This window comes from Paroedura picta, chromosome 5, assembly GCF_049243985.1.
Source record: "Paroedura picta isolate Pp20150507F chromosome 5, Ppicta_v3.0, whole genome shotgun sequence".
In the NCBI taxonomy this organism is placed as follows: domain Eukaryota; kingdom Metazoa; phylum Chordata; class Lepidosauria; order Squamata; family Gekkonidae; genus Paroedura; species Paroedura picta.
The window spans coordinates 129,565,327-129,586,514 of NC_135373.1; the positions used below are offsets into that span (position 1 = coordinate 129,565,327).

The following is a 21,188-nucleotide window of genomic DNA, read 5'->3' on the forward strand; positions in this document are numbered from 1 at the left end:
TGACAGCATAGATGCTAAGTATTTCTGCAAAGAAGGACAGATAAGAGAACGTCCCTTGAGCTAGCTCATTTCTCCTCGTAGAATCTGCCCTGAACCGCAAGGGTGGGCAGTATAGATATCTTCTTCTAAATAATAAATAAGTTGGAAGGGACTCATCCAGTCCAACCCTCTGCAGAATGCAGGAAATTATTAACTGCCTGCCCACCCACAGTGACCCCAATTCCATCCCCAGATGATCATAGAATCATAGAATCCTAGAGTTGGAAGGGGCCATACAGGCCATCTAGTCCAACCCCCTGCTCAACGCAGGATCAGCCCTAAGCATCCTAAAGCATCCAAGAAAAGTGTGCATCCAACCTTTGCTTGAAGACTGCCAGTGAGGGGGAGCTCACCACCTCCTTAGGCAGCCTATTCCACTGCTGAACTACTCTGACTGTGAAATTCTATTCCCGATATCTAGCCTATATCGTTGTACTTGTAGTTTAAACCCATTACTGCGTGTCCTCTCCTCTGCAGCCAACGGAAACAGCATCCTGCCCTCCTCCAAGTGACAACCTTTCAAATACTTAAAGAGGGCTATCATGTCCCCTCTCAACCTCCTTTTCTCCAGGTTGAACATTCCCAAGTCCCTCAACCTATCTTCAGAGGGCTTGGTCCTATGATGCCCCCCCCCAAACCAGAATCACTGCCTAGTCTTTCAACTTTCAACAGGAAAAATAATGCTCATCCTGTCATAACAGGGACCGTGTTTCCAATTCTGCTTTGCAACGACAGCACTAGCAAGAGATCATTCGGACATGTCAGCAATTTATGATTATCGTTTTAAAAGAAGATTCAGTGGATAGCTGTGTTGGTCTGAAGTAGCACAACAGAAATAGAGTCCAAGAGCACCTTTAAGACCAACAAAGAGTGCTTGCACTCGAAAGCTCGCACCTTGAATAAATCTTTGTTGGTCTTAAAGGTGCTTTTGGACTCTACTTTTGTTATTTGAAAAGAAACTGAACGAGAAGTCCTATGCAAGCGGAAAGGAAGAGGCAGAAACTCAATGAAGATTTAGTACAATCTCCCATCACATACTGGATTCAAATGCCTGTAGCTACATGCGCTTCAAGCAAATTCTCTCTCTTTCCGCACTGCACCCCATCTCAGAACAACTCCCCAACCATTTCGCAAGGTAAGGCATCGATGCAACCGTACCAGGGAAAACCTAAGCAGCAACTTACCTTTCCTGACAAAGGGCCCACTGCAGGTCTCTTCCTCTGGGCATAACCTGAAAGTCTGTAACAGTAGTGAGGCTTGCAGTAGAATTTCCCTACAAAGAGAGCAAAGAAGAAAAAAGATAGTGAAGACCCTGAAAGCTACAAACTTGGTAACGCTGTGAGATGCCGCAGATGTTTGGCCGTCTCCAGTGTCTCTACTCTGTTATTGCTGATATTGCACTTCAAAGCGTTTTAATTCAAATCAAGTGTGTCCCTTCCTTCCAGGAAAATTATGCATCTTCCTCAGGGTGCCTGACAGTTCTCCAACCAACACCCAATCAGACATCAGAACAGCCCCGAGAACCTTGCGTGGTATCGGTCGCTAACAAAGCGGCTCTGTGTGAGGAACAAAGACCGTATCACATGAAAATCTGGCAGAAGGGCTGGTGGAAAAGGCAAGAATGAATGCAGGGAGGGACAGGCCGAGCATTAACTCTAAAGGGGCCATTGCCTGCCAGGGTACAAAGGCCAAACCCAGGTGATATCTAGTCATAAATCACAGCACAAGGGCAAACTCAGAGCAGTAGTGAGTTTCCGGCATTCTGCAGGGGGTTGGACTAGATGAACCTGGAGGTCCCTTCCAACTCCATGATTCTATGAAACAGCAAATGAAATGAATGAAATCATGGATATGGTGCAACACGATCTCCAGTGTGCCACTGAGATTTTTAAACAAACTTCAAGGGCAGCTTCATGGTACCATATTGCGGTAATCAAGTCCAAAGATGCACTGGTTTAAACACTGGTTTAAGACTGGCAGCTTCTAATCTGGAGACTTAGAGTTCTGTCAGAGCTCTCTCAGCCCCACTTACCTTACAGGGTGTCTGTTGTGGGGAAAGGAAGATGATTGTAAGCTGCTTTGAGACTCCAGCGGGTAGTGAAAAGCAGGGCATAAAACCAGCTCATCTTCAAAGAGAGATGTAGTAGCATCCTAGTCTGGTTATTAGAATTTAGGACTCTTATATACACTGAACAGAGAAGGTAAGATGAGAGTATTGTATCTGGCCCAAGAAATGCACACAATATATTATAGCATGTAAGGAGGTCAAGTTTTGCATTGATGACTACCGACAAGACAAGACATCTGCTGAACCATCATAGGCCCATTTGCTTATTCATACTCTAATACAGGGCTGGCCAAACTGTGGCTTTCCAGATGTCCAAGGACTACAGTTCCCATGAGCCCCTTCCAGTGGTCTAATGCTATATATGCTATTATGTGTCAACAGCCCCCATTTATTACCTTGTCATTGGTATTATTTAGCAGAGTGGCAAGAACATTTTTGGCCTCTGATTTTATTTTCCATACAGGCTTTGGCCAGGAGTTGGCTCCATCAACATCCTTCCACGGCATAGAGTAGGTCGGGTTCAGATGGCCACCGCCCAACACCACATGTCCCCAAAGTGATGTCAAGGTGCCCCATGATGCCCAGCCTCCATCTTTCCAGGAAATTTTAAAACAGAGGCTGGATAACCATCTGATGGAGAGGCTGATTCTGTGAAGGCTTAAGGGGGTGGCAGGTTACGGTGGGTGAGTGATAGGATTGTGAGTGTCCTGCAGAGTGCAGGGGGTTGGACTAGATGACCTAGGAGGTCCCTTCCAATTCTATGATTCTATGTATTTTGAGAAAGAGGGAGTGGGGGCAGGTGGGAGGAGAGGCTCTTATCCAGCAGGGCTTCTGATTCGCTGTGAAGATTTCTGAAAAGGTCATTTCAATGACTTTGTTCTCTCACTCTTGTATATTTAAAAAATTACCCCTCTTCTCCCCTGCACTTCAGTTTCCTCTGTATATGTGCCTGCAGCTGCCATTTTGTGGTTGTGTCCACCACCATCTTTCAGAATTTCAAATGTGACCCCGCAGGCTAAAAAAAAGGGTTGGAAACCCCTGTCCGACCCAACAGAACAGACTGACACATGTCTGACGTTACAGAATGCAGCATTCAGAAACTGCTAACCTCCAAAGGAAGAATGCAAGGCGAAATTGCTGAATTAGGATTGAACACTGGCTGAATCAGACGCTTGCTTTCCTCACTCACTACAATTGTTAACAGCTCAGCAGATCCCCCCCCTCCTAGAAACGCCGAGTGCCTCTTCCTATTGTGTCATAACCGTATTATCATATGGCATCCAACTGCAGTCCTTTACAGATGTTTAACTTTCCACATGTTTTACACTGCACTTTCTGTGATTGGGCTTTTTGTTTATCCTACTCTATCTTCTATGCCCACTTTGAATGAATTTATGACTATTTTGATTGGACCTTTCTGTGGCCCAGAGAGAGGGTGGGACTCCAGACCCTTCTCATCATTCATTATAAGCTATTCCAAACCCTTTCACAGGAACTTCACATCTGTATGTTTCACAAGACAAATTGCCACAGGCCTCTCACCACTGCTATGGCATCTCTTAACTTTCCCCTTGTAATTCTTGGTTATAAAGGCGTCTGAGGAAGTGTGGTCTGACTTACGAAAATTCACGCTCCAATATGCTTTGTAAATCTTCCTGTTATGAGGCTCCTGTGTTATTTTGTCAACAAAGAACGAAAGCCTGCTATATTCAGCACTGTCAGTATATAGCAAGACCCTGGTTTGAGCAATCCTTCTATCAGAGCACAAAGAGATGATCTCTCACCTTTCCCCCCTGACGTAGATCAAAATGGGTAGCGGTGTTGTTCTGTCTGGTGCATCAGAAAATACTAAGGTGCTCTTAGCACCTTAGACCAGTCTTTCTCAATTTTTTTACCACTGAGAAACCCCTAAAAGATTCTTTAGGCTTCGAGGAACCCCCAAAGGGGTACAATTGTGCAGAATATGGTTGGGATGCATCGCTGTGTACGTGCCCATCTGGGGACCCTCCCCTTCCCAACCCCTCCAGGCCCATTACTGGCCATTTAGGAGGGGGGGTGAGTAGGTCAACATGACCTTATATCAGGCTTTCTTAACCAGGTTTTCATGAAACCCTGGGGTTTTCTTGACAGACCTGGAAGTGTTTGCTGATTAGGTGGGAGTTAAGCTGGCTCTATGCATCTTTGGACTTGATTACTGCAATATGGTTCCATGAAGCTGCCCTTGAAGTTTGTTTAAAAGCTTCAGTTGCACACCTTGAGAATCGTGTCGCACCATATCCATGATTTCACTCATTTCATTTGCTGCTTCATAGAATCATGGAGTTGAAAGGGACCTTCCAGTTTATGCCCTTCAGTTTAGTCGCCTTGAACCCAAGAAGGTCAGTTGTGTTCATGAACTGTCAATAAATAGCAAATGCCGAACACTCTAACAGCGTCTTCTTCATTTGTGCAGTTACGATGAATTGATTTTGTTTTCCTAATGGTTGTTTAGTCTGCTATCTGTAGACGTTCAAACATATTCAGCCAATTAACTGAGAGACCTGGCATTGCCTAGACCAGACGTCACCAACCATTTTGAGCCTGTGGACACACCTGGAATCCTGACACAGCTTGGAGGACGAAACGACAAAATGGCTGCCGTAAGAGGCCAAGTCAGCCCCCAAACAATTGCCCCCGTTTGACTTAAGTAAAACAGTGCAGATCCTTCTGCTGGGCTGGCAGCTGCCACCACAGCAAAATTTTAAAGAATCTGCACAGCCAGTCAAATCTCCAGTAGTCTATCAGAAGCCTTGTTGGGCTAAAGTCCTACCTGCCCTCACCCACAGCTGGCACCATGGAGCCTACATGGAGCTCACTGGCAGAGGCTCATGGGAACTGTAGTGCATGGACATCTGGAGAGCCATAGTTTGGCCACCCCTGTACCATAGTTGCATATATTGGACTTGCAAGAGAGAATCGTCCCAAACAAGAGAAAGCATAAAATTCTTATAAAAACTTGCTGCACTTAAAGAAGAGTTTCTTGAGAGTTCTCAAGTCTGAACCCCTGCTTCAACCAGCTTCAGGTCCATTATAGACCAATGTTCACTGTTGGCACAATGATTACTATTTGTGAAGCAACTTTGGATAATGTGCTTGAAATGGAGGAAGTCATGGAATTCTGAGTGTACTGAAGATCTATGGGCACCTAAGGGCCAAACTAGATGTGATGGAATCTTCTGGCCTCCAAATGCCCTGAGCTGATTTCAAAATGCCAGGAGGTGACATGTTGCTTGTGTGGTTCCCTTCCCTCGCATCTTCTAAAGTGCTAAAACAGCCACAGAGGGAGGAAGTTGATAACGGGTGGGGAGGTGGGTAATAAGAATCCTCAACCCACTGGTTTATAGAGAAAAGACCAAGAGCTCACAGCCTTGACTCTCCATTATCCAAGAGCATTAGCCTCATTATATTCAAACATTAACAAGGACGGACTCATTGCCACTGACGAAAGCCAGACTGAAAACGGAAAACAAGTGAATCCAGAGACCGTTTTGGCAGAGTCAAAGTCTAAATAAATGACATAAGAGACTTTTTATCTTCTTATACTTAATGAAGCCACTGGATAGATTCTGTCTCTCCTTTGTTACAATTTTGGAATCGTCCACTTTTTTCTTGCAGTATTATAGAGAAGAGCGGCATATAAGAACCAACTCTCCTTCTCCTTCTCCTTCTGTGCTGCTGACCCAACCAGGATTGCGCCCTTGTGGGATTTTGAAATCACAAAACCACAGTGCGTCCCTGTGGCAGCCACAAGAAAGGTTTGGCCCTAGGTAGCCTATCACCAAGGCAAAATCTGAAGGGGTTTGCAACCCCCCGTAAACCAAAGGGCAACTTTTACTTACCATCCACCAGGTCGTAGGCGTACGATGATAACCGCAGGGTGGTGGCACAGTATTCGCACTTGAAGCAGCTGCGGTGGAAGAACTTCCCTTCGGCGCTCAGCCTTTCCATCACGTAAACACGCTTGTGGCAGAAGTAGCAGACATCGCTGCCTCCCACGTTTGGAGGGAATTCTTTCTTTAAAGAACCCTACGGCAGAAGGGACAAGGAAAGACCTTAGGGATGTATTACCTCGCTCTCCCTGCCATGGCAAGCCACCTGTTTATATCGGGATAATTCTGGAACTTGCAGGGGGCACTGGCAATGCTCCAATCATAAGCACGTATGCCAAACACGCACCTAGGGATGGTTCACAAAGACCGGGATACTGGGGGGAAATGGTCAGCCAGGAAGATCACTCCACAAACGGTAGCTTTTGACCAAGTGAAAATAAGGAGCACAGGGTAGACCGGGGCTAATAATATGTTCATTCTCTCTATAGAATGACAACTTGCCTTGCAAAACACTTTCGAGGATGGGATAGGAACAATAAACCAGCTTTGCTCACTGAAGTATCGCAGAAAGGATTACAGGAAGGGCATAACAGTAACCACTTTCCCCCGGGTATAAAGCTTCTGCTGAAGTTAGGCCCTGAATAAGCATTCTGAAGTGAATGTGTCACCCAATTATTTCCAACAACATTACCTCACGTTGAGCGGGTAGTGCACGTGTTCCCCACCCCCCAATATCCGTTGGCAACTTTATAAGTCAAGTAAATAAATTAATCCACGCAGGCTCAATAAACAGTTTCATGAGCGAACTCTGCCAGTTCCCAACACAACTCCCAACAAACAAGTCCTGGTGAATTACACTTGTCTGTTTATTTGTTTATTTATTTATTCCATTTTTATACTGCCACTCCACAGGCGGCTCATGGCAGTTTACACTGAATAAAACATAAAACAACATAAATTAACATCAGACTAATAAAGGTAAAAGTAAAGGTATCCCCTGTGCAAGCACTGGGTCATGTCTGACCCTTGGGGTGACACCCTCCAGCGTTTTCATGGCAGACTCAATACGGGGTGGCTTGCCAGTGCCTTCCCTAGTCATTACTGTTTTACCCCCAAGCAGCAAGCTGGGTCCTCATTTTACCGACCTCGGAAGGATGGAAGGCTGAGTCAACCTTGAGCCGGCTGCTGGGATTAAACTCCCAGCTTCATGGGCAGAGCTTTCAGACTGCATGTCTGCTGCCTTACCACTCTGCACCACAAGAGGCTCTTTTTATTATCAGACTAATAATATCCCTCAAATTACAAAAATTACAAAACCGATAGCAGTTAAAACATATAGTTCCTCCCCGACGTCTCAACGCCTTAGCATCGGTATGGAACACAGTTGATATTCCTTGTGAGGTAACCCAGGGGAGGTAGATATATAGTGTTTTCAGAAAATAAAGGAATACAGGGTGTGTGAAACAAAAAACATTTCTCCTCAACACCCTCTCCATTCCAATTTTCAGAACACTATACACTGAGGAAGTATATTGAAACAAAGGTAATTCACCGGGACTTGTTTGTTGGAAATTGACACTCTCCTGCGAGGAGGTTCCCTCATGAAATTGTTTACTGAGCCTGCACGGATTCATTTGTTGACTTGCTACATTCCATGTATTCCTTGTATTGGCCGCATTCAACTTTATAAATCAAGACACTTTCAGAATTACTAAGTGCAGATGGTAGGATACGCAAGGAAGAGGTCACCTTCAAGCTGCTATTAACAAAACTTCACAGGGAAAACTAAAGACTCCGCAACAGCACCGGAGACCTAAAGGAGAGCGATCTATTTTCTAGTCACAAACACGCACCACCTTCTGCGCACTGTTCTCTTACCAGTTCCTTCTTGCCTAGAAGGGTTTTAGGCTGGTCTTTCCTTTGAAGCTGATTGGCTATCTGCTCAGCCAATGAGCTCACACCGCCTGTGTACATCTTTATATACTTCTACCGGATGAGGGCAATGGGACAGGTGGAGAAGGAACACAGGGGGGGAAAAACGAGGGAAGAGAGAAACAATTTAAACACATGATGAAAACTAGGAAAGAAAAATGGCTAAAAGGTGCAGAGAGGGCTCAAACCATGCCAAGACTGTGGACAATGCAAGCACCAGTGGTAATAGCAAAACGAGTGAAGTCAGCAATCCCTGGGGTGGCAGTATGACATGTAAAGGGAACTAAAACATTTTCCCTGAACCACACTACGTTTCTGATGAACTATTGGAGGAGAGGGCAGAAAACCAGTTTGAGAATTGGGAGCTGAAAGGTCTAGGAGCATCATTTCTCAGAACTGCTTCCTGTGGACCCTATTTTTCTCTTCTAGATCAGCAACCGAGAAGCTGGCTTAGGAGCTGTGGATGTCCTCACACTAGTAAGTCAAGAGTTAAAAGGCACACTGCGATATCTGAAGAGATACACACATCTGTTTGGAGGGATACTAATATGCTTGGATATCATAAGCACTGATTTCCCCCTGGAGTAGTTCTACAGTCAGGAGAGATTGAGGATGCCTTGGAAGAAGCAGTACAGAAAGATAAGAAACTTAATTGTTCCAAATTATCCCATGTTCACATCCATGCTGAAGAACAATCCATGATTATGCCTTAGATGTCAATAAAAATACTGCCTTGAGGGCTATTCAAACACAACACAAGAAAAGGGAACTAAAATGTGACATTACACCAAGGCTTCCCAACCACAGCACTGCAAAGGTCCCTTAACGGTGGGAGTGTTCAAAACAGCAGCTGGGGAGAATTCTCCCATCCTGTGTCTGCCATTTCCGATTCCAAACAAAGAGGAAAGAAATCTGTTTACAATTTTTTTTAAAAACCCTACTCTTTTTTTAACAGGTTGAACTGCCCAATGATATGCCTGCAGAGGTGGGAAGGGGAGGGGCCCTGGCCATATAAACTTTTGCCAGCTGAGGTTCCACTCACTTCTGCGGGGGGCAGGGAGGCATGGCCAGCTGACCACTTCCAGGTACCTCAAAGCCTGAAAATATTTCAACTGTGACTCCGTCAGTTGAAAAAAGCTGCATTATACATTAGGGAGGGATACACATTATTGGTCCAGCCACCGATTATGCACATCCCCACATAGCCAGCATCGTATCAGCGTTCCCAGACCAAAAACAGAAGAGCAGGAAAACAATAATTCATTTGCTCAGTCATGTTATTATGCATGTACAGCTGAAGGATAAACTTATCAACTAACTCAAACAGAAAAAATTACAACTCGTAGAAACAAAATTCCTACACACAGCGGGGAACCAACTGTGGTCGCCCCATCCTACCCCAATTTTACTAGGGCGAGAAGAAGAGTTGGTTTTTATACCCCACTTTTTACAGCTCGAAGGAGTTTCAAAGCGGCTTACAATCACGTTCCCTTCCTCTCCCCACAACAGACACCCTGTGAGGGAGGTGAGGCTGAGAGAGCCCTGAGATTACTGAAGAAGAAGAAGAGTTGGTTCTTATATGCCGCTTTTCTCTACCCGAAGGAGTCTCAAAGCAGCTTACATTCGCCTTCCCTTTCCTCTCCCCACAACAGACACCCTGTGAGTTGGGTGCGGCTGAGAGAGCCCTGAGATTACTGAAGAAGAAGAAGAGTTGGTTCTTATATGCCGCTTTTCTCTACCCGAAGGAGTCTCAAAGCAGCTTACATTCGCCTTCCCTTTCCTCTCCCCACAACAGACACCCTGTGAGGGAGGTGAGGCTGAGAGAGCCCTGAGATTACTGAAGCAGAAGAAGAGTTGGTTCTTATATGCCGCTTTTCTCTACCCGAAGGAGTCTCAAAGCAGCTTACATTCGCCTTCCCTTTCCTCTCCCCACAACAGACACCCTGTGAGGTGGGTGAGGCTGAGAGAGCCCTGAGATTACTGAAGAAGAAGAAGAGTTGGTTCTTATATGCCGCTTTTCTCTACCCGAAGGAGTCTCAAAGCAGCTTACATTCGCCTTCCCTTTCCTCTCCCCACAACAGACACCCTGTGAGGTGGGTGAGGCTGAGAGAGCCCTGAGATTACTGAAGCAGAAGAAGAGTTGGTTCTTATATGCCGCTTTTCTCTACCCGAAGGAGTCGCAAAGCAGCTTACATTCGCCTTCCCTTTCCTCTCCCCACAACAGACACCTTGTGAGGTGGGTGAGGCTGAGAGAGCCCTGAGATTACTGAAGAAGAAGAAGAGTTGGTTCTTATATGCCGCTTTTCTCTACCCGAAGGAGTCTCAAAGCAGCTTACATTCGCCTTCCCTTTCCTCTCCCCACAACAGACACCCTGTGAGGTGGGTGAGGCTGAGAGAGCCCTGAGATTACTGAAGCAGAAGAAGAGTTGGTTCTTATATGCCGCTTTTCTCTACCCGAAGGAGTCGCAAAGCAGCTTACATTCGCCTTCCCTTTCCTCTCCCCACAACAGACACCCTGTGAGGTGGGTGAGGCTGAGAGAGCCCTGAGATTACTGAAGAAGAAGAGTTGGTTCTTATATGCCGCTTTTCTCTACCCGAAGGAGTCGCAAAGCAGCTTACATTCGCCTTCCCTTTCCTCTCCCCACAACAGACACCCTGTGAGGTGGGTGAGGCTGAGAGAGCCCTGAGATTACTGAAGAAGAAGAAGAGTTGGTTCTTATATGCCGCTTTTCTCTATCCGAAGGAGTCGCAAAGCAGCTTACATTCGCCTTCCCTTTCCTCTCCCCACAACAGACACCCTGTGAGGTGGGTGAGGCTGAGAGAGCCCTGAGATTACTGAAGCAGAAGAAGAGTTGGTTCTTATATGCCGCTTTTCTCTACCCGAAGGAGTCTCAAAGCAGCTTACATTCGCCTTCGCTTTCCTCCCCCACAACAGACACCCTGTGAGGTGGGTGAGGCTGAGAGAGCCCTGAGATTACTGAAGAAGAAGAAGAGTTGGTTCTTATATGCCGCTTTTCTCTACCCGAAGGAGTCTCAAAGCGGTTTACATTCGCCTTCCCTTTCCTCCCCCACAACAGACACCCTGTGAGGTGGGTGAGGCTGAGAGAGCCCTGAGATTACTGAAGAAGAAGAAGAGTTGGTTCTTATATGCCGCTTTTCTCTACCCGAAGGAGTCTCAAAGCAGCTTACATTCGCCTTCGCTTTCCTCCCCCACAACAGACACCCTGTGAGGTGGGTGAGGCTGAGAGAGCCCTGAGATTACTGAAGAAGAAGAAGAGTTGGTTCTTATATGCCGCTTTTCTCTACCCGAAGGAGTCTCAAAGCGGTTTACATTCGCCTTCCCTTTCCTCCCCCACAACAGACACCCTGTGAGGTGGGTGAGGCTGAGAGAGCCCTGAGATTACTGAAGAAGAAGAAGAGTTGGTTCTTATATGCCGCTTTTCTCTACCCGAAGGAGTCTCAAAGCAGCTTACATTCGCCTTCGCTTTCCTCCCCCACAACAGACACCCTGTGAGGTGGGTGAGGCTGAGAGAGCCCTGAGATTACTGAAGAAGAAGAAGAGTTGGTTCTTATATGCCACTTTTCCCTACCCGAAGGAGTCTCAAAGCGGTTTACATTCGCCTTCCCTTTCCTCCCCCACAACAGACACCCTGTGAGGTGGGTGAGGCTGAGAGAGCCCTGAGATTACTGAAGAAGAAGAAGAGTTGGTTCTTATATGCCACTTTTCCCTACCCGAAGGAGTCTCAAAGCGGTTTACATTCGCCTTCCCTTTCCTCCCCCACAACAGACACCCTGTGAGGTGGGTGAGGCTGAGAGAGCCCTGAGATTACTGAAGAAGAAGAAGAGTTGGTTCTTATATGCCGCTTTTCTCTACCCGAAGGAGTCTCAAAGCGGTTTACATTCGCCTTCCCTTTCCTCCCCCACAACAGACACCCTGTGAGGTGGGTGAGGCTGAGAGAGCCCTGAGATTACTGAAGAAGAAGAAGAGTTGGTTCTTATATGCCGCTTTTCTCTACCCGAAGGAGTCTCAAAGCAGCTTACATTCGCCTTCGCTTTCCTCCCCCACAACAGACACCCTGTGAGGTGGGTGAGGCTGAGAGAGCCCTGAGATTACTGAAGAAGAAGAAGAGTTGGTTCTTATATGCCACTTTTCCCTACCCGAAGGAGTCTCAAAGCGGTTTACATTCGCCTTCCCTTTCCTCCCCCACAACAGACACCCTGTGAGGGAGGGGAGGCTGAGAGAGCTCTGACAGGACTGCTTGGTCAGAACAGCACTATCAGCAGTCAGAAGAGTGTGGTTATGACTCTAGGCGATGAGGAGATGAGCCAAAGGTGCAAAGAAGTTCAAGAAATAAGCTGGGGAGAAATAAACTGACAAGAAAAATCGGTTTGATACATAATTGCATGCTATTATCAGTTTTGTTTATGTATGTTATGTTTATGAGGGAATATATATTGTCTATAATGTACACAATGTTTATACAGAGCTGATTAGCTAGTCCAGCTAGGGAAGGCTAAAAGGACACTAAGAAGAGTTTGCAGGCTCAAAATATGGTTTAAATCAGGAGAGATGCTTTGAGGGAGGAATCTTTGAAATACAGGGAACCAATCAGAAGAGGGCCTGGCAATTGGTGGCAAATGATTGGATGAAACCTTCCTGAGCAGATGTGTAGGGGGGCAGCAGACAGGGGGACAGACCCACCTAGCCAAGGTCTTCTGAGACACGGATGGATGAGAGGCTGAAGGAGAATTTGTTCCCCAACAAAGAGGGAAAGGCCAGAAAAGAGCACAGCTAACCTAAGAATGGGTGAATGGGGGGGGGGGGGTACAGTTTGCTGCTCTAAAATTGGAATGTTTTGAACTATTTCTAATCGGCCTTGAGCCACAAGGCAAGGCAAGATATGTACATTTTAATACACGAATAGAAGATCTGTAGCTGAGCCTGCAAGGGGAAGGGCAGTGCATCTGGGCAGGACCGGAGGGAAGACTGCAAAACTATTAAGTCAACAAGCACGATAAGGAAGCTGCAGGATCAAGCTGAACATCACTCTTAGGGGCCGGCCGGCCTCCAGGTGGGACCTTGAGATGTCCCAGAATTACAACTGATCTCTAGACAACAGAGATCGGTTCCCCTGGAGAAGATGGATGCTTTGGAGGGAGGACTCTATGACATTATACCCTACTAAGGTTCCTTCACCCCTCCAATCCTGCCCTTTGTAGGATCCACCCCAAAATCTACAGAAATTTTGCACCCTTGAGCTGGCAACACTATTCTCCATCCATCAGTAATGGGTAAAGATTTGGCTGGGGTGAAGGGCAAGGGAAATCTGGCTGTTTATTTAAGTACTGACAGTGCCTATTAGAGCCTGAGGAAAACAGGTGCTCTGATTTGTGACTCCACCCTCCAAAAAAAAGTAGTTATTGATTTTGTTTCTATTTCAGTTTTCATTTCCAGTGGACCTGACTCGCAACCCAGTGAGGTCTTACTGGGGGGGGGGTCCTTACAGTGGGGATCCTTCAGGGTCTCTATCATTTCTTTTTTTTTAATGTCCCTCAGACCCCAACCCCCTCCCTAACAGAATGAAAAAGAAACAGAAGCCAAATTTAAAAATAAGAGTTTAAAACACTGCAGAAGACAGTGCTTGGTGACGCGCACCCAAATTCTGCTTCTTGCCGAGAACAGAAAAAGGCAGTATAGAAAATGGGGAATTCTCCCACCCACAGCTAACAAAGCCTTCCAACCAGAAAGCTGCTTTAACCCAGATGCTGTGATTATCTTATGGACATCTTAGGGGGGATTAAAAAAAATCAACTCTCTCTGGGCACAATCTGATTTAGTATTTTATCTTCTGCAGAAGCGCACAGTATGCTATTGAGCACTTTACACTCCGCCACTATCAGCTGGCTAATGGTCCCTGGCCCTAAAGAAGCCCGTCTGGCCTCAACTGGTGGCAGAGCCTTCTCTGTCCTGGTTCCCACGTGGTGGAACAAACTCATGGAGGAGATCAGTAAAACTTCACTTCCTACTACCTAAAACAGTTAGAATCATAGAATCATAGAGTTGGAAGGGGCCAGACAGGCCATCTAGTCCAACCCCCTGCTCAACGCAGGATCAGCCCTAAGCATCCTAAAGCATCCAAGAAAAGTGTGTATCCAACCTTTGCTTGAAGACTGCCAGGGAGGGGGAGCTCACCACCTCCTTAGGCAGCCTATTCCACTGCTGAACTAAAGTTCCGCAGGGCCTGCAAAAAAGGAGCTCGTTCATCAGGTTGAGACCAAGCGAAACTAGCAACTTCTATATGGCCCCTTTCCTCCTTCCCAGAAATCCACTCATGCGTTCTGCCTCTGGACCTGTTTGCACTGTTATAGTCCATTACCTCTGTTAGTTATTAATGTTAATATTATTATTATTGCTAAGTTCCAAGTATGTTTTCTACATTCTATGTAAACCGCCCTGAGCCTCAGGGAAGGGCAGTGTATAAATGCAACAAATAAACAAATAGTTCAAAGCTTGATTTTTTTTAAAGCCAGCAGTTGACCCCACAGAAAATACATGCGCTCTGTGCTTCTCTTGAAGGATTACGCAACACCACAAACGGAAGCACTCGGGCTGAAATTACGTGAGCCGCAGCAGGCATTTGGCCGCTCACCAAACTGCTCAGAAACACAGGTGCCGCTGTTCTTGCTTTAGTACCAAACACACAAAGCGATATGGCGGCTTGAACCACATTCTCCGAGTGAAGCAGCAAACAAGCAATTGTCCCTGGTGTGGATGACTCTACTGCCACCCTAAACCCAGTGATGGAAAGAGCTGATGGGAGATCAACACAATGAACCCCAGTGATGGTGATTAAGAAGCCTCACTTCTGAATTTCTTGGCAGCCTGTAGTGGCTGTTGGGGCCACTGACCCTCTTCGGACAGCACCAGCAACTGGGAGTGCTCCGCTTTCTCCCTTTGCCTGTGTGAATCCCTCTCTTTCTTGCTTAGCAATACCATGACATCCCAACAGCGTAGTCAAGACCGTTACCACTAAGCACAGCTTGCTCTAAAACACGAAGGCAAATGCAAGGTAGCAGGCGTCATACTGGCTCCAGTCCCAACATCACAGAAATCGCTACGAATGGAAGGAAGGGGAAACGAAAGAGTGTAGGAGCTCACCCAACCATCGGGCCCAGGATTCCTGAACTGAGCAAGAATCATAGAATCATAGAGTTGGAAGGGGCCACACAGGCCATCTAGTCCAACCCCCTGCTCAACACAGGATCAGCCCAAAGCATCCTAAAGCAGGGCATTACATTACTGATTTGGAGGTGGAAAAAACTAATTTGGGGTGGCAGACGCAGGATGTCCTTGGGGGATATTTCATTGTAAAATTGTCCCAAGAACTGCTGTCCTCTCCCTTATCAGCTTTAACCAGGAACTTCGAAATATACAGGAAGCGCAGTCCTACTCCCAAATCTTTTCAAGTCTTGGAAAGGCCAGGATGCAGTGGCAGCCTAAGCTTTTTGATTTGCAGGCACAGAGGCCAAAGCTCAGCCACAGCTACATCAACGATCCGAAGGCAAGAGCCTGACTTTGGTCCTGCGATGCGTTCCCAGGTGGCGGAAGATGGAGTAGGCCATAGTGCGCAGCCGGATGCAGCTTCAAGCCCCACACCATGCTACCTGTCTGAGGGAGTCTGATGAGGGAGAAGCCGGGCGGCTGGAAGAACGAAGGTTAAGGGAGCGCTCCCACTGCTCACCGACAGATCGACGAGATGGCTCGGCCTCTGGCTACAAAATAAAGTTGAGAAAGTCACAGGAGGAATATGGCATTTTTAGAAGCCCTTGGAGGAGGAAAAGGAGGCAGGCCTTTCTAACCTCACAGGAAAACCTATGCTGCTTAGGTGGAACCCACCAGCCCTATCAGATACTTATTTATTTTTACATTTATACCCTGCCCTTCCCAGGGGCTCAAGGCGACTAACAAAGCGGAATGGCATCACACTGAGTCCGTCCACTAATTTCATCTAATTGCCTATCCCTTACCTCGCAGCTTTTAGATAGAAGGGCATTTATCCAAAAGGGAATATTTATAAAACCCTGTGGCTCATGAAACAGTAACACTTGGGTGATACGCTTTGAATAAACATGAGACATTTTAAGAAAGATTGGAAAAGGAATATGCGAAAATGTCCTGGTTATGAAGCAATACAAGCATTCCTAATCCAAGGGGGAGAGACTTGCAAAAGAATTGCTCTTGCAGAATAGGACGCAAGTCTCCCCCACCCATCAAAATAAGCACATTTTGCATTAAGATGAACTACTGCATGATTACCAAGTGGGAATAGAGAAAAAGTGTTTTGATCCTTACTTGATGCTGCACAATTGATTTATGGGCACTGGAAAGCTAGCTTAATAAAGCAGTGCACAGACAATTTTTTAAAAAGAATCACAAGCTGATTTGCTGGTTTAGATTTACGTACCATTACAGATTGCTTGGGGATACGATTTAAACAAGCTGGTTTTATAGATCAATGATGCCAAAACCCAGTCCTGTACTACAGACACTGTTCTCCTCTGACTAGACGTGATCATTTGCCTCCTGGCTAGAGGCACATTAATAGATTTTATCCTACTCCATGGACACAGAAACATTACCCTTGATCAAAAGCCCTTTCAGTGTTAGTAGCCTCTACCCCATTCAAGCTACCCTCCTTAGAGCAGTAGTCAAAGGATACCCAACTTGTGAAAAAGGCAAAATATTGTTTCAGCCAATGATAAATGTGTTAGTAATGAGAAAAGTGAAATACAATTTCTTTTCCTTACAGTGCTTGAAAGAATTAAATGTGATAGTGCACTAATCAGCCAATGCACACTGCATCTGATGCCAACCACGTGACGGGTTGAACAACGGCCTGTTTCCTGTTCCCCAGGGCTGCAAACAGACACAAAGCACCAGCAGACAGGGAGGCAAATCACCTGATGCCTGATTGTTGGACTCTGCTCCAGGAGGGCAGCCAGCTGGCTCGCCCGTTGCTTAATGGAAAGCGTACGCACTGGCACGTGGCCATCGGAAAAGGACGGGCGAGGCCCCTGCAGAATAACGGATGAGGAAAGTGAGCAGGAGGGAAGGGAAGGAAAACCAACACTCATGGGCAAGCACGGCTACTCCAGGAAGAGAAGCAAAGCTGAAGACGAGGTCGGCCATATGCAGTTCCAGTAGCGACGTGTCAAAGGGCAGGGACGGAGAAAATTTAACAGAATTCTGGATGAGACTGACTTCCCCTTTGCCAGATGTGGGACACACACATCATCCCAAATGAAGAGGAAGGCTGGAATTCTATCACCAGCTGCTTTCACCCTCAGAGGCACTCGTTGCAGAAAGGATAGGGAGGTCTAGTAAGGCAGCCAAGTGAAAGCTCAAAGACTGCATAATTAGAATGACAATGGTGAAAATGGGGTTGCACTACCTGTAACTGCAGTTCATTGAATGGTCTTCTGCAGGAAGGAATCTCTTCCATCTGGCCCACAGTGAACTCTCTGGAACCCTAGTTTCTTGGGATATCCAGGGACAGAACTGAGAGAACTGAAGGAGTAGCACTTCATCTCTTGGGTCATGTGGTGGTTTTGGCAGAAAAGCACCAGCAAGAGTAAGGGTGTCCCTAGTCAGCTAGAGAAACTTTGGAAATATTTTCTGCAACTGACCTGCACATGGCCCCAACCCCGTGGAATGAGCTCCCGGAAGAGCTGAGGGCCCTGAAGGAGCTGTCTAGGTTCTGCAGGGCCTGCAAGATGGAGGTCTTCCGCCAGGCATTTGGTTGAGGCCAGGGGAGTTACTAACTGCGGGTCCCACCTTACTTATGTTTTACGTTCAGAACCCCCAGGTTTATATCATCCAGGGCCACTCGTGTTGGTCCCAAGGCCATTTTATTGTAACTGTGGTTGTGCAATTTATGGGTTTTATTGTGATTTTACTGATTTTATACTTGCAAACCACCATGAGACGGCTATTGTTGAGAGTGGTGGCATAGAAATTGAACAATAAAGAAACAAACAAACATATGTAGTCCCCAGTGTGTGCCTGCACAGAAAACTACTCAATGAATAACAGTTACAGGTAAGTGCAACTCTGTTTTGTATTTTCGCAGTTAAGCAGATGAGTTTTCTTATAGTGACTCTGCTGATCTCTTGCTCAGCACGTTGAAGTAGTTCGGCTCTAGGTCTCTCTCACTGATTTCAAAGGGACAGGCTTTCAAACATTGCTTAAGGTTGTAGCCTTACAAAGTTCTGCAACCCTACAGGGATAGAAAAACAATTATTATTGTGAACTGTCGAAGGCTTTCGTGGTCGGAGTCAACTGGTTGTTGTGGGCCTTCCAGGCTGCGTGACTGTGGTCTGGTAGCTTTAGTCCTTGACGTGTCGCCATTAACTCTGGCTGGCATCTTTAAAGGTAGGACACAGCAAGAGGAGAATCTCTCCAAGAATCTCAGGGTCCTACCTCTGAAGATTCCAGCCAGTGACTGGCAAGCCTGGAAAGCCCATAACAACCAGTTCTTTCTGTACTTCCATAACTCCACAGACATGTCTAATTGATAGACAGCTGGGAGAGCCTGCGCACTGCAATCCGCCACTGAGCAGAGGAACCTTAGAGCACTTGCAGTATCGGTGGTGGTGGTGAGGAAACACTGCTGAGCAGCCCTCCTCATTCCTCACCCCATTCACACTTTTAACTCGGTTTTCTTAAATCCCTTGCCCGGGCCCTGTCTGAACTCCCAGAATTCCGCAGGGCCTGCCAAAGGGAGCTCCTCCACCAGGCATTTGCCTGAGACTGACCACAGGTCCCCCCACACATCCCCTCCACGGCCTGGACCGGTCTGACCTCTCTGAGGGCCTTAGCTAAGTTCCTGTTATATTGTTGTTTAAGATCACTGAAATTGCGTTATTTAGATGGTTGTTGTTGTATTTGTTTATGTTATATATTAATGCGTTCCATGAAATCCCCCATGTCATTGTATATAAACCGCCCTGAGCCATATGGAAGGGCGGTATAGAAATCAAATCAAGTCAATAAATCAATAAATAAAAGACCAGATGCAATGCTAAGCCGGTGAGCCAAGTGAGGGGAGCCCAAAACGCCATGGACGAGAAGCAATGGAAAAATTGTGCAACAGATGTTCCCACATGAGAAGAGGCTAACAAGTCCTCTGCTCCAGTACAGAAAGAAAAATCAGATTCCGAGTGACAATATGTGCAAGACTGGAAGCGTACACACGGCACACTATGGGGAGTAGGCAAATATCTGTCAATGCTGGTAGGTTTCTGTGAATGCCGCAAACACACACGCATGTAAAACGTTACCGTGTTCAGAAAGGTCTTCTGTAACTTTATAATGTTAGTAGGAGCACAAGAATTTCCCCTCGCCCCATAACATTGCCCCAAGACTGCACACTCCCTTCTCATGCTGTTCTTGCTCATGCTATTTTACCCATTCCCGACTGGGGCTCCGTTCTCCGGCTGGATCGGCATGAGCTTCCCTTCTTATCTGTAGGCAGAATAATTACTTGAGAAACAAACCTCCCATACATGAAGACGCAAGCACAGTTAAATGAAAAGCCTTCCCTACAAGAGGAAACACTGAAACCATTGTCGCGGATAGGCTCTGGCGTTCGGCAAAAGCCATGTGGATCCAGTGCAGCTCTAATGCAGAGGAGTTAAATACAAACACACCGTCCATGAATTGTGTTAGTAAACGGTGACAGAACAGTACGTTTCGCGGGTGAAAAAAGAGGAGCAAGACGAAGGGGAAGGGCACAAGAAAAACTAAAATCTGAGCATTTAACGTCCGTCTTGAAAAAGCTTTCACTTTCAAAAAGGCAAGAAAATTGCTTTAAGGCACAGGGAATACTGAGTCCATTAACTGGAGACTCCATAATTTGAGAAGGAAAAATAAGGCTTCTTATCAAGGCTAATTGTGTTAAAACAGGAATCACAATATCTTTAGCTTGGAATATCTGTTATTCCCACAGGTGGCGGGAAGACCCCCCGAAGTCACCTTGGGTTGTCGTGGGTGTTCCTATAGAAAAGGTCTTGTTCAAATGCAGTCTCCTGCAACACAATGACCGGCTTGCATTTAAGGGAAAGAAGCTAATATACCAAGAGAGCCACTATCATGAGAATTCCGCTGTTGTTTGTTGTTAAGTTTCAGCATGGTAAATTACTCCAGCTCAGCCTTAGCTAAGCAATATCCTGAACGTTTTAAAAAACTGTTATGAGACACAGTTTATTAGATTGACAGTCTCCCATCTGGAAGTCAACTCCCCTGCTGACTGAGCAGAACAGTGAGATGAATAGCCACTTCTACTTTATTAACAAAAATATCCAAATGTACAGAGGCTCCAATCCAGGGTCTGAATATTTAGGATGGCCTCGAAGGTCTCATTCGTTAACAAAAAAATAGGACAAAGAATGTTTTACGGACATTGAAAGAACCGGACAAGCGGTGCGCTTCCCAAAATGTCAAATTTAAATTTAGATTTAAGCTTTCTAGAGACACAGCATGCCAATTAGTGAGAATCAGTGTTAGCAGAAGTCCTACAGCAGATTGGAGAAAAACAAAATGGCGGAAGGCTAAACCCAGCAGAATCTGAAACTCTCGGCCCTGTTGCTCAGGCGAACAAGGATAATCATGGCGTCTTATCAACACGCAAGGGAAAAAGCTGTATCAAGGGGGTTATGTTCCCAGAAATGGAAGGGAGCCTAGGAGACTTCTTAACTGACAGAAGGATTCAAGGACATCAAATCTGCTCAGCTCGTTTTCCTCTGCCACTCCTGGGGATCTACTTCTGGAGTGCAATCCAAAGACATATTTCCAGAAGAAGGAAACTGGAGATAAAGCCAGTGTACAAAAAGAAAAAGCCTAGAGTGTTTCAATATGTTGGATCAACATATAAATTCCCAATAATGCCACAGCAGGCCCATTCAGAGCTAATAGGGGGAGAGTCCTACTACTACATCCATTATGACGGAGGTAAGTTATTTAGAGGTGCACTGAAGTAATTTCAACTTAGACTGTCACACGAAAAACAGGGTCACTCCATTACTTATCCAAGAAAGTTTTCCTGAACAAGAAAGTTGAATTTTGTTGTTGTCTGGAGGTATCATGGAAGGACCATCTACCAGTGCTTGTGTGATCCACTCTACTTCTGCCCCTACCCGCTGCTACAGGTGAAGGACTGAGAAATCCTACTAGTGTGGAAGTGGAATTCATAAATAAACCTTTATCCTTCCCATCAGACTGC

The 21,188-nt window shown here is 46.1% G+C and overlaps 1 protein-coding gene across 18 annotated transcripts in view; it reads right to left on the reverse strand.

Moving 5' to 3' along the window:
- MICAL3 (microtubule associated monooxygenase, calponin and LIM domain containing 3) overlaps positions 1 to 21,188 on the reverse strand; it is a 237,879-nt gene that overhangs the window by 93,322 nt on the left and 123,369 nt on the right. For 12 of the 18 annotated variants that reach the window (XM_077340661.1, XM_077340665.1, XM_077340667.1 and 9 more), the window contains exons 19-24: positions 19,376 to 19,432; positions 16,870 to 16,983; positions 15,574 to 15,681; positions 7,855 to 7,962; positions 5,986 to 6,172; positions 1,224 to 1,312 (exon numbers count right to left, since the gene is read on the reverse strand). In XM_077340661.1, the coding sequence (XP_077196776.1) occupies positions 1,224 to 1,312; positions 5,986 to 6,172; positions 7,855 to 7,962; positions 15,574 to 15,681; positions 16,870 to 16,983; positions 19,376 to 19,432 (663 nt within the window). The remainder of the gene's footprint in view (positions 1 to 1,223; positions 1,313 to 5,985; positions 6,173 to 7,854; positions 7,963 to 15,573; positions 15,682 to 16,869; positions 16,984 to 19,375; positions 19,433 to 21,188) is intronic. The other 6 variants (XM_077340675.1, XM_077340674.1, XM_077340677.1 and 3 more) reach the window with 3 other exon arrangements.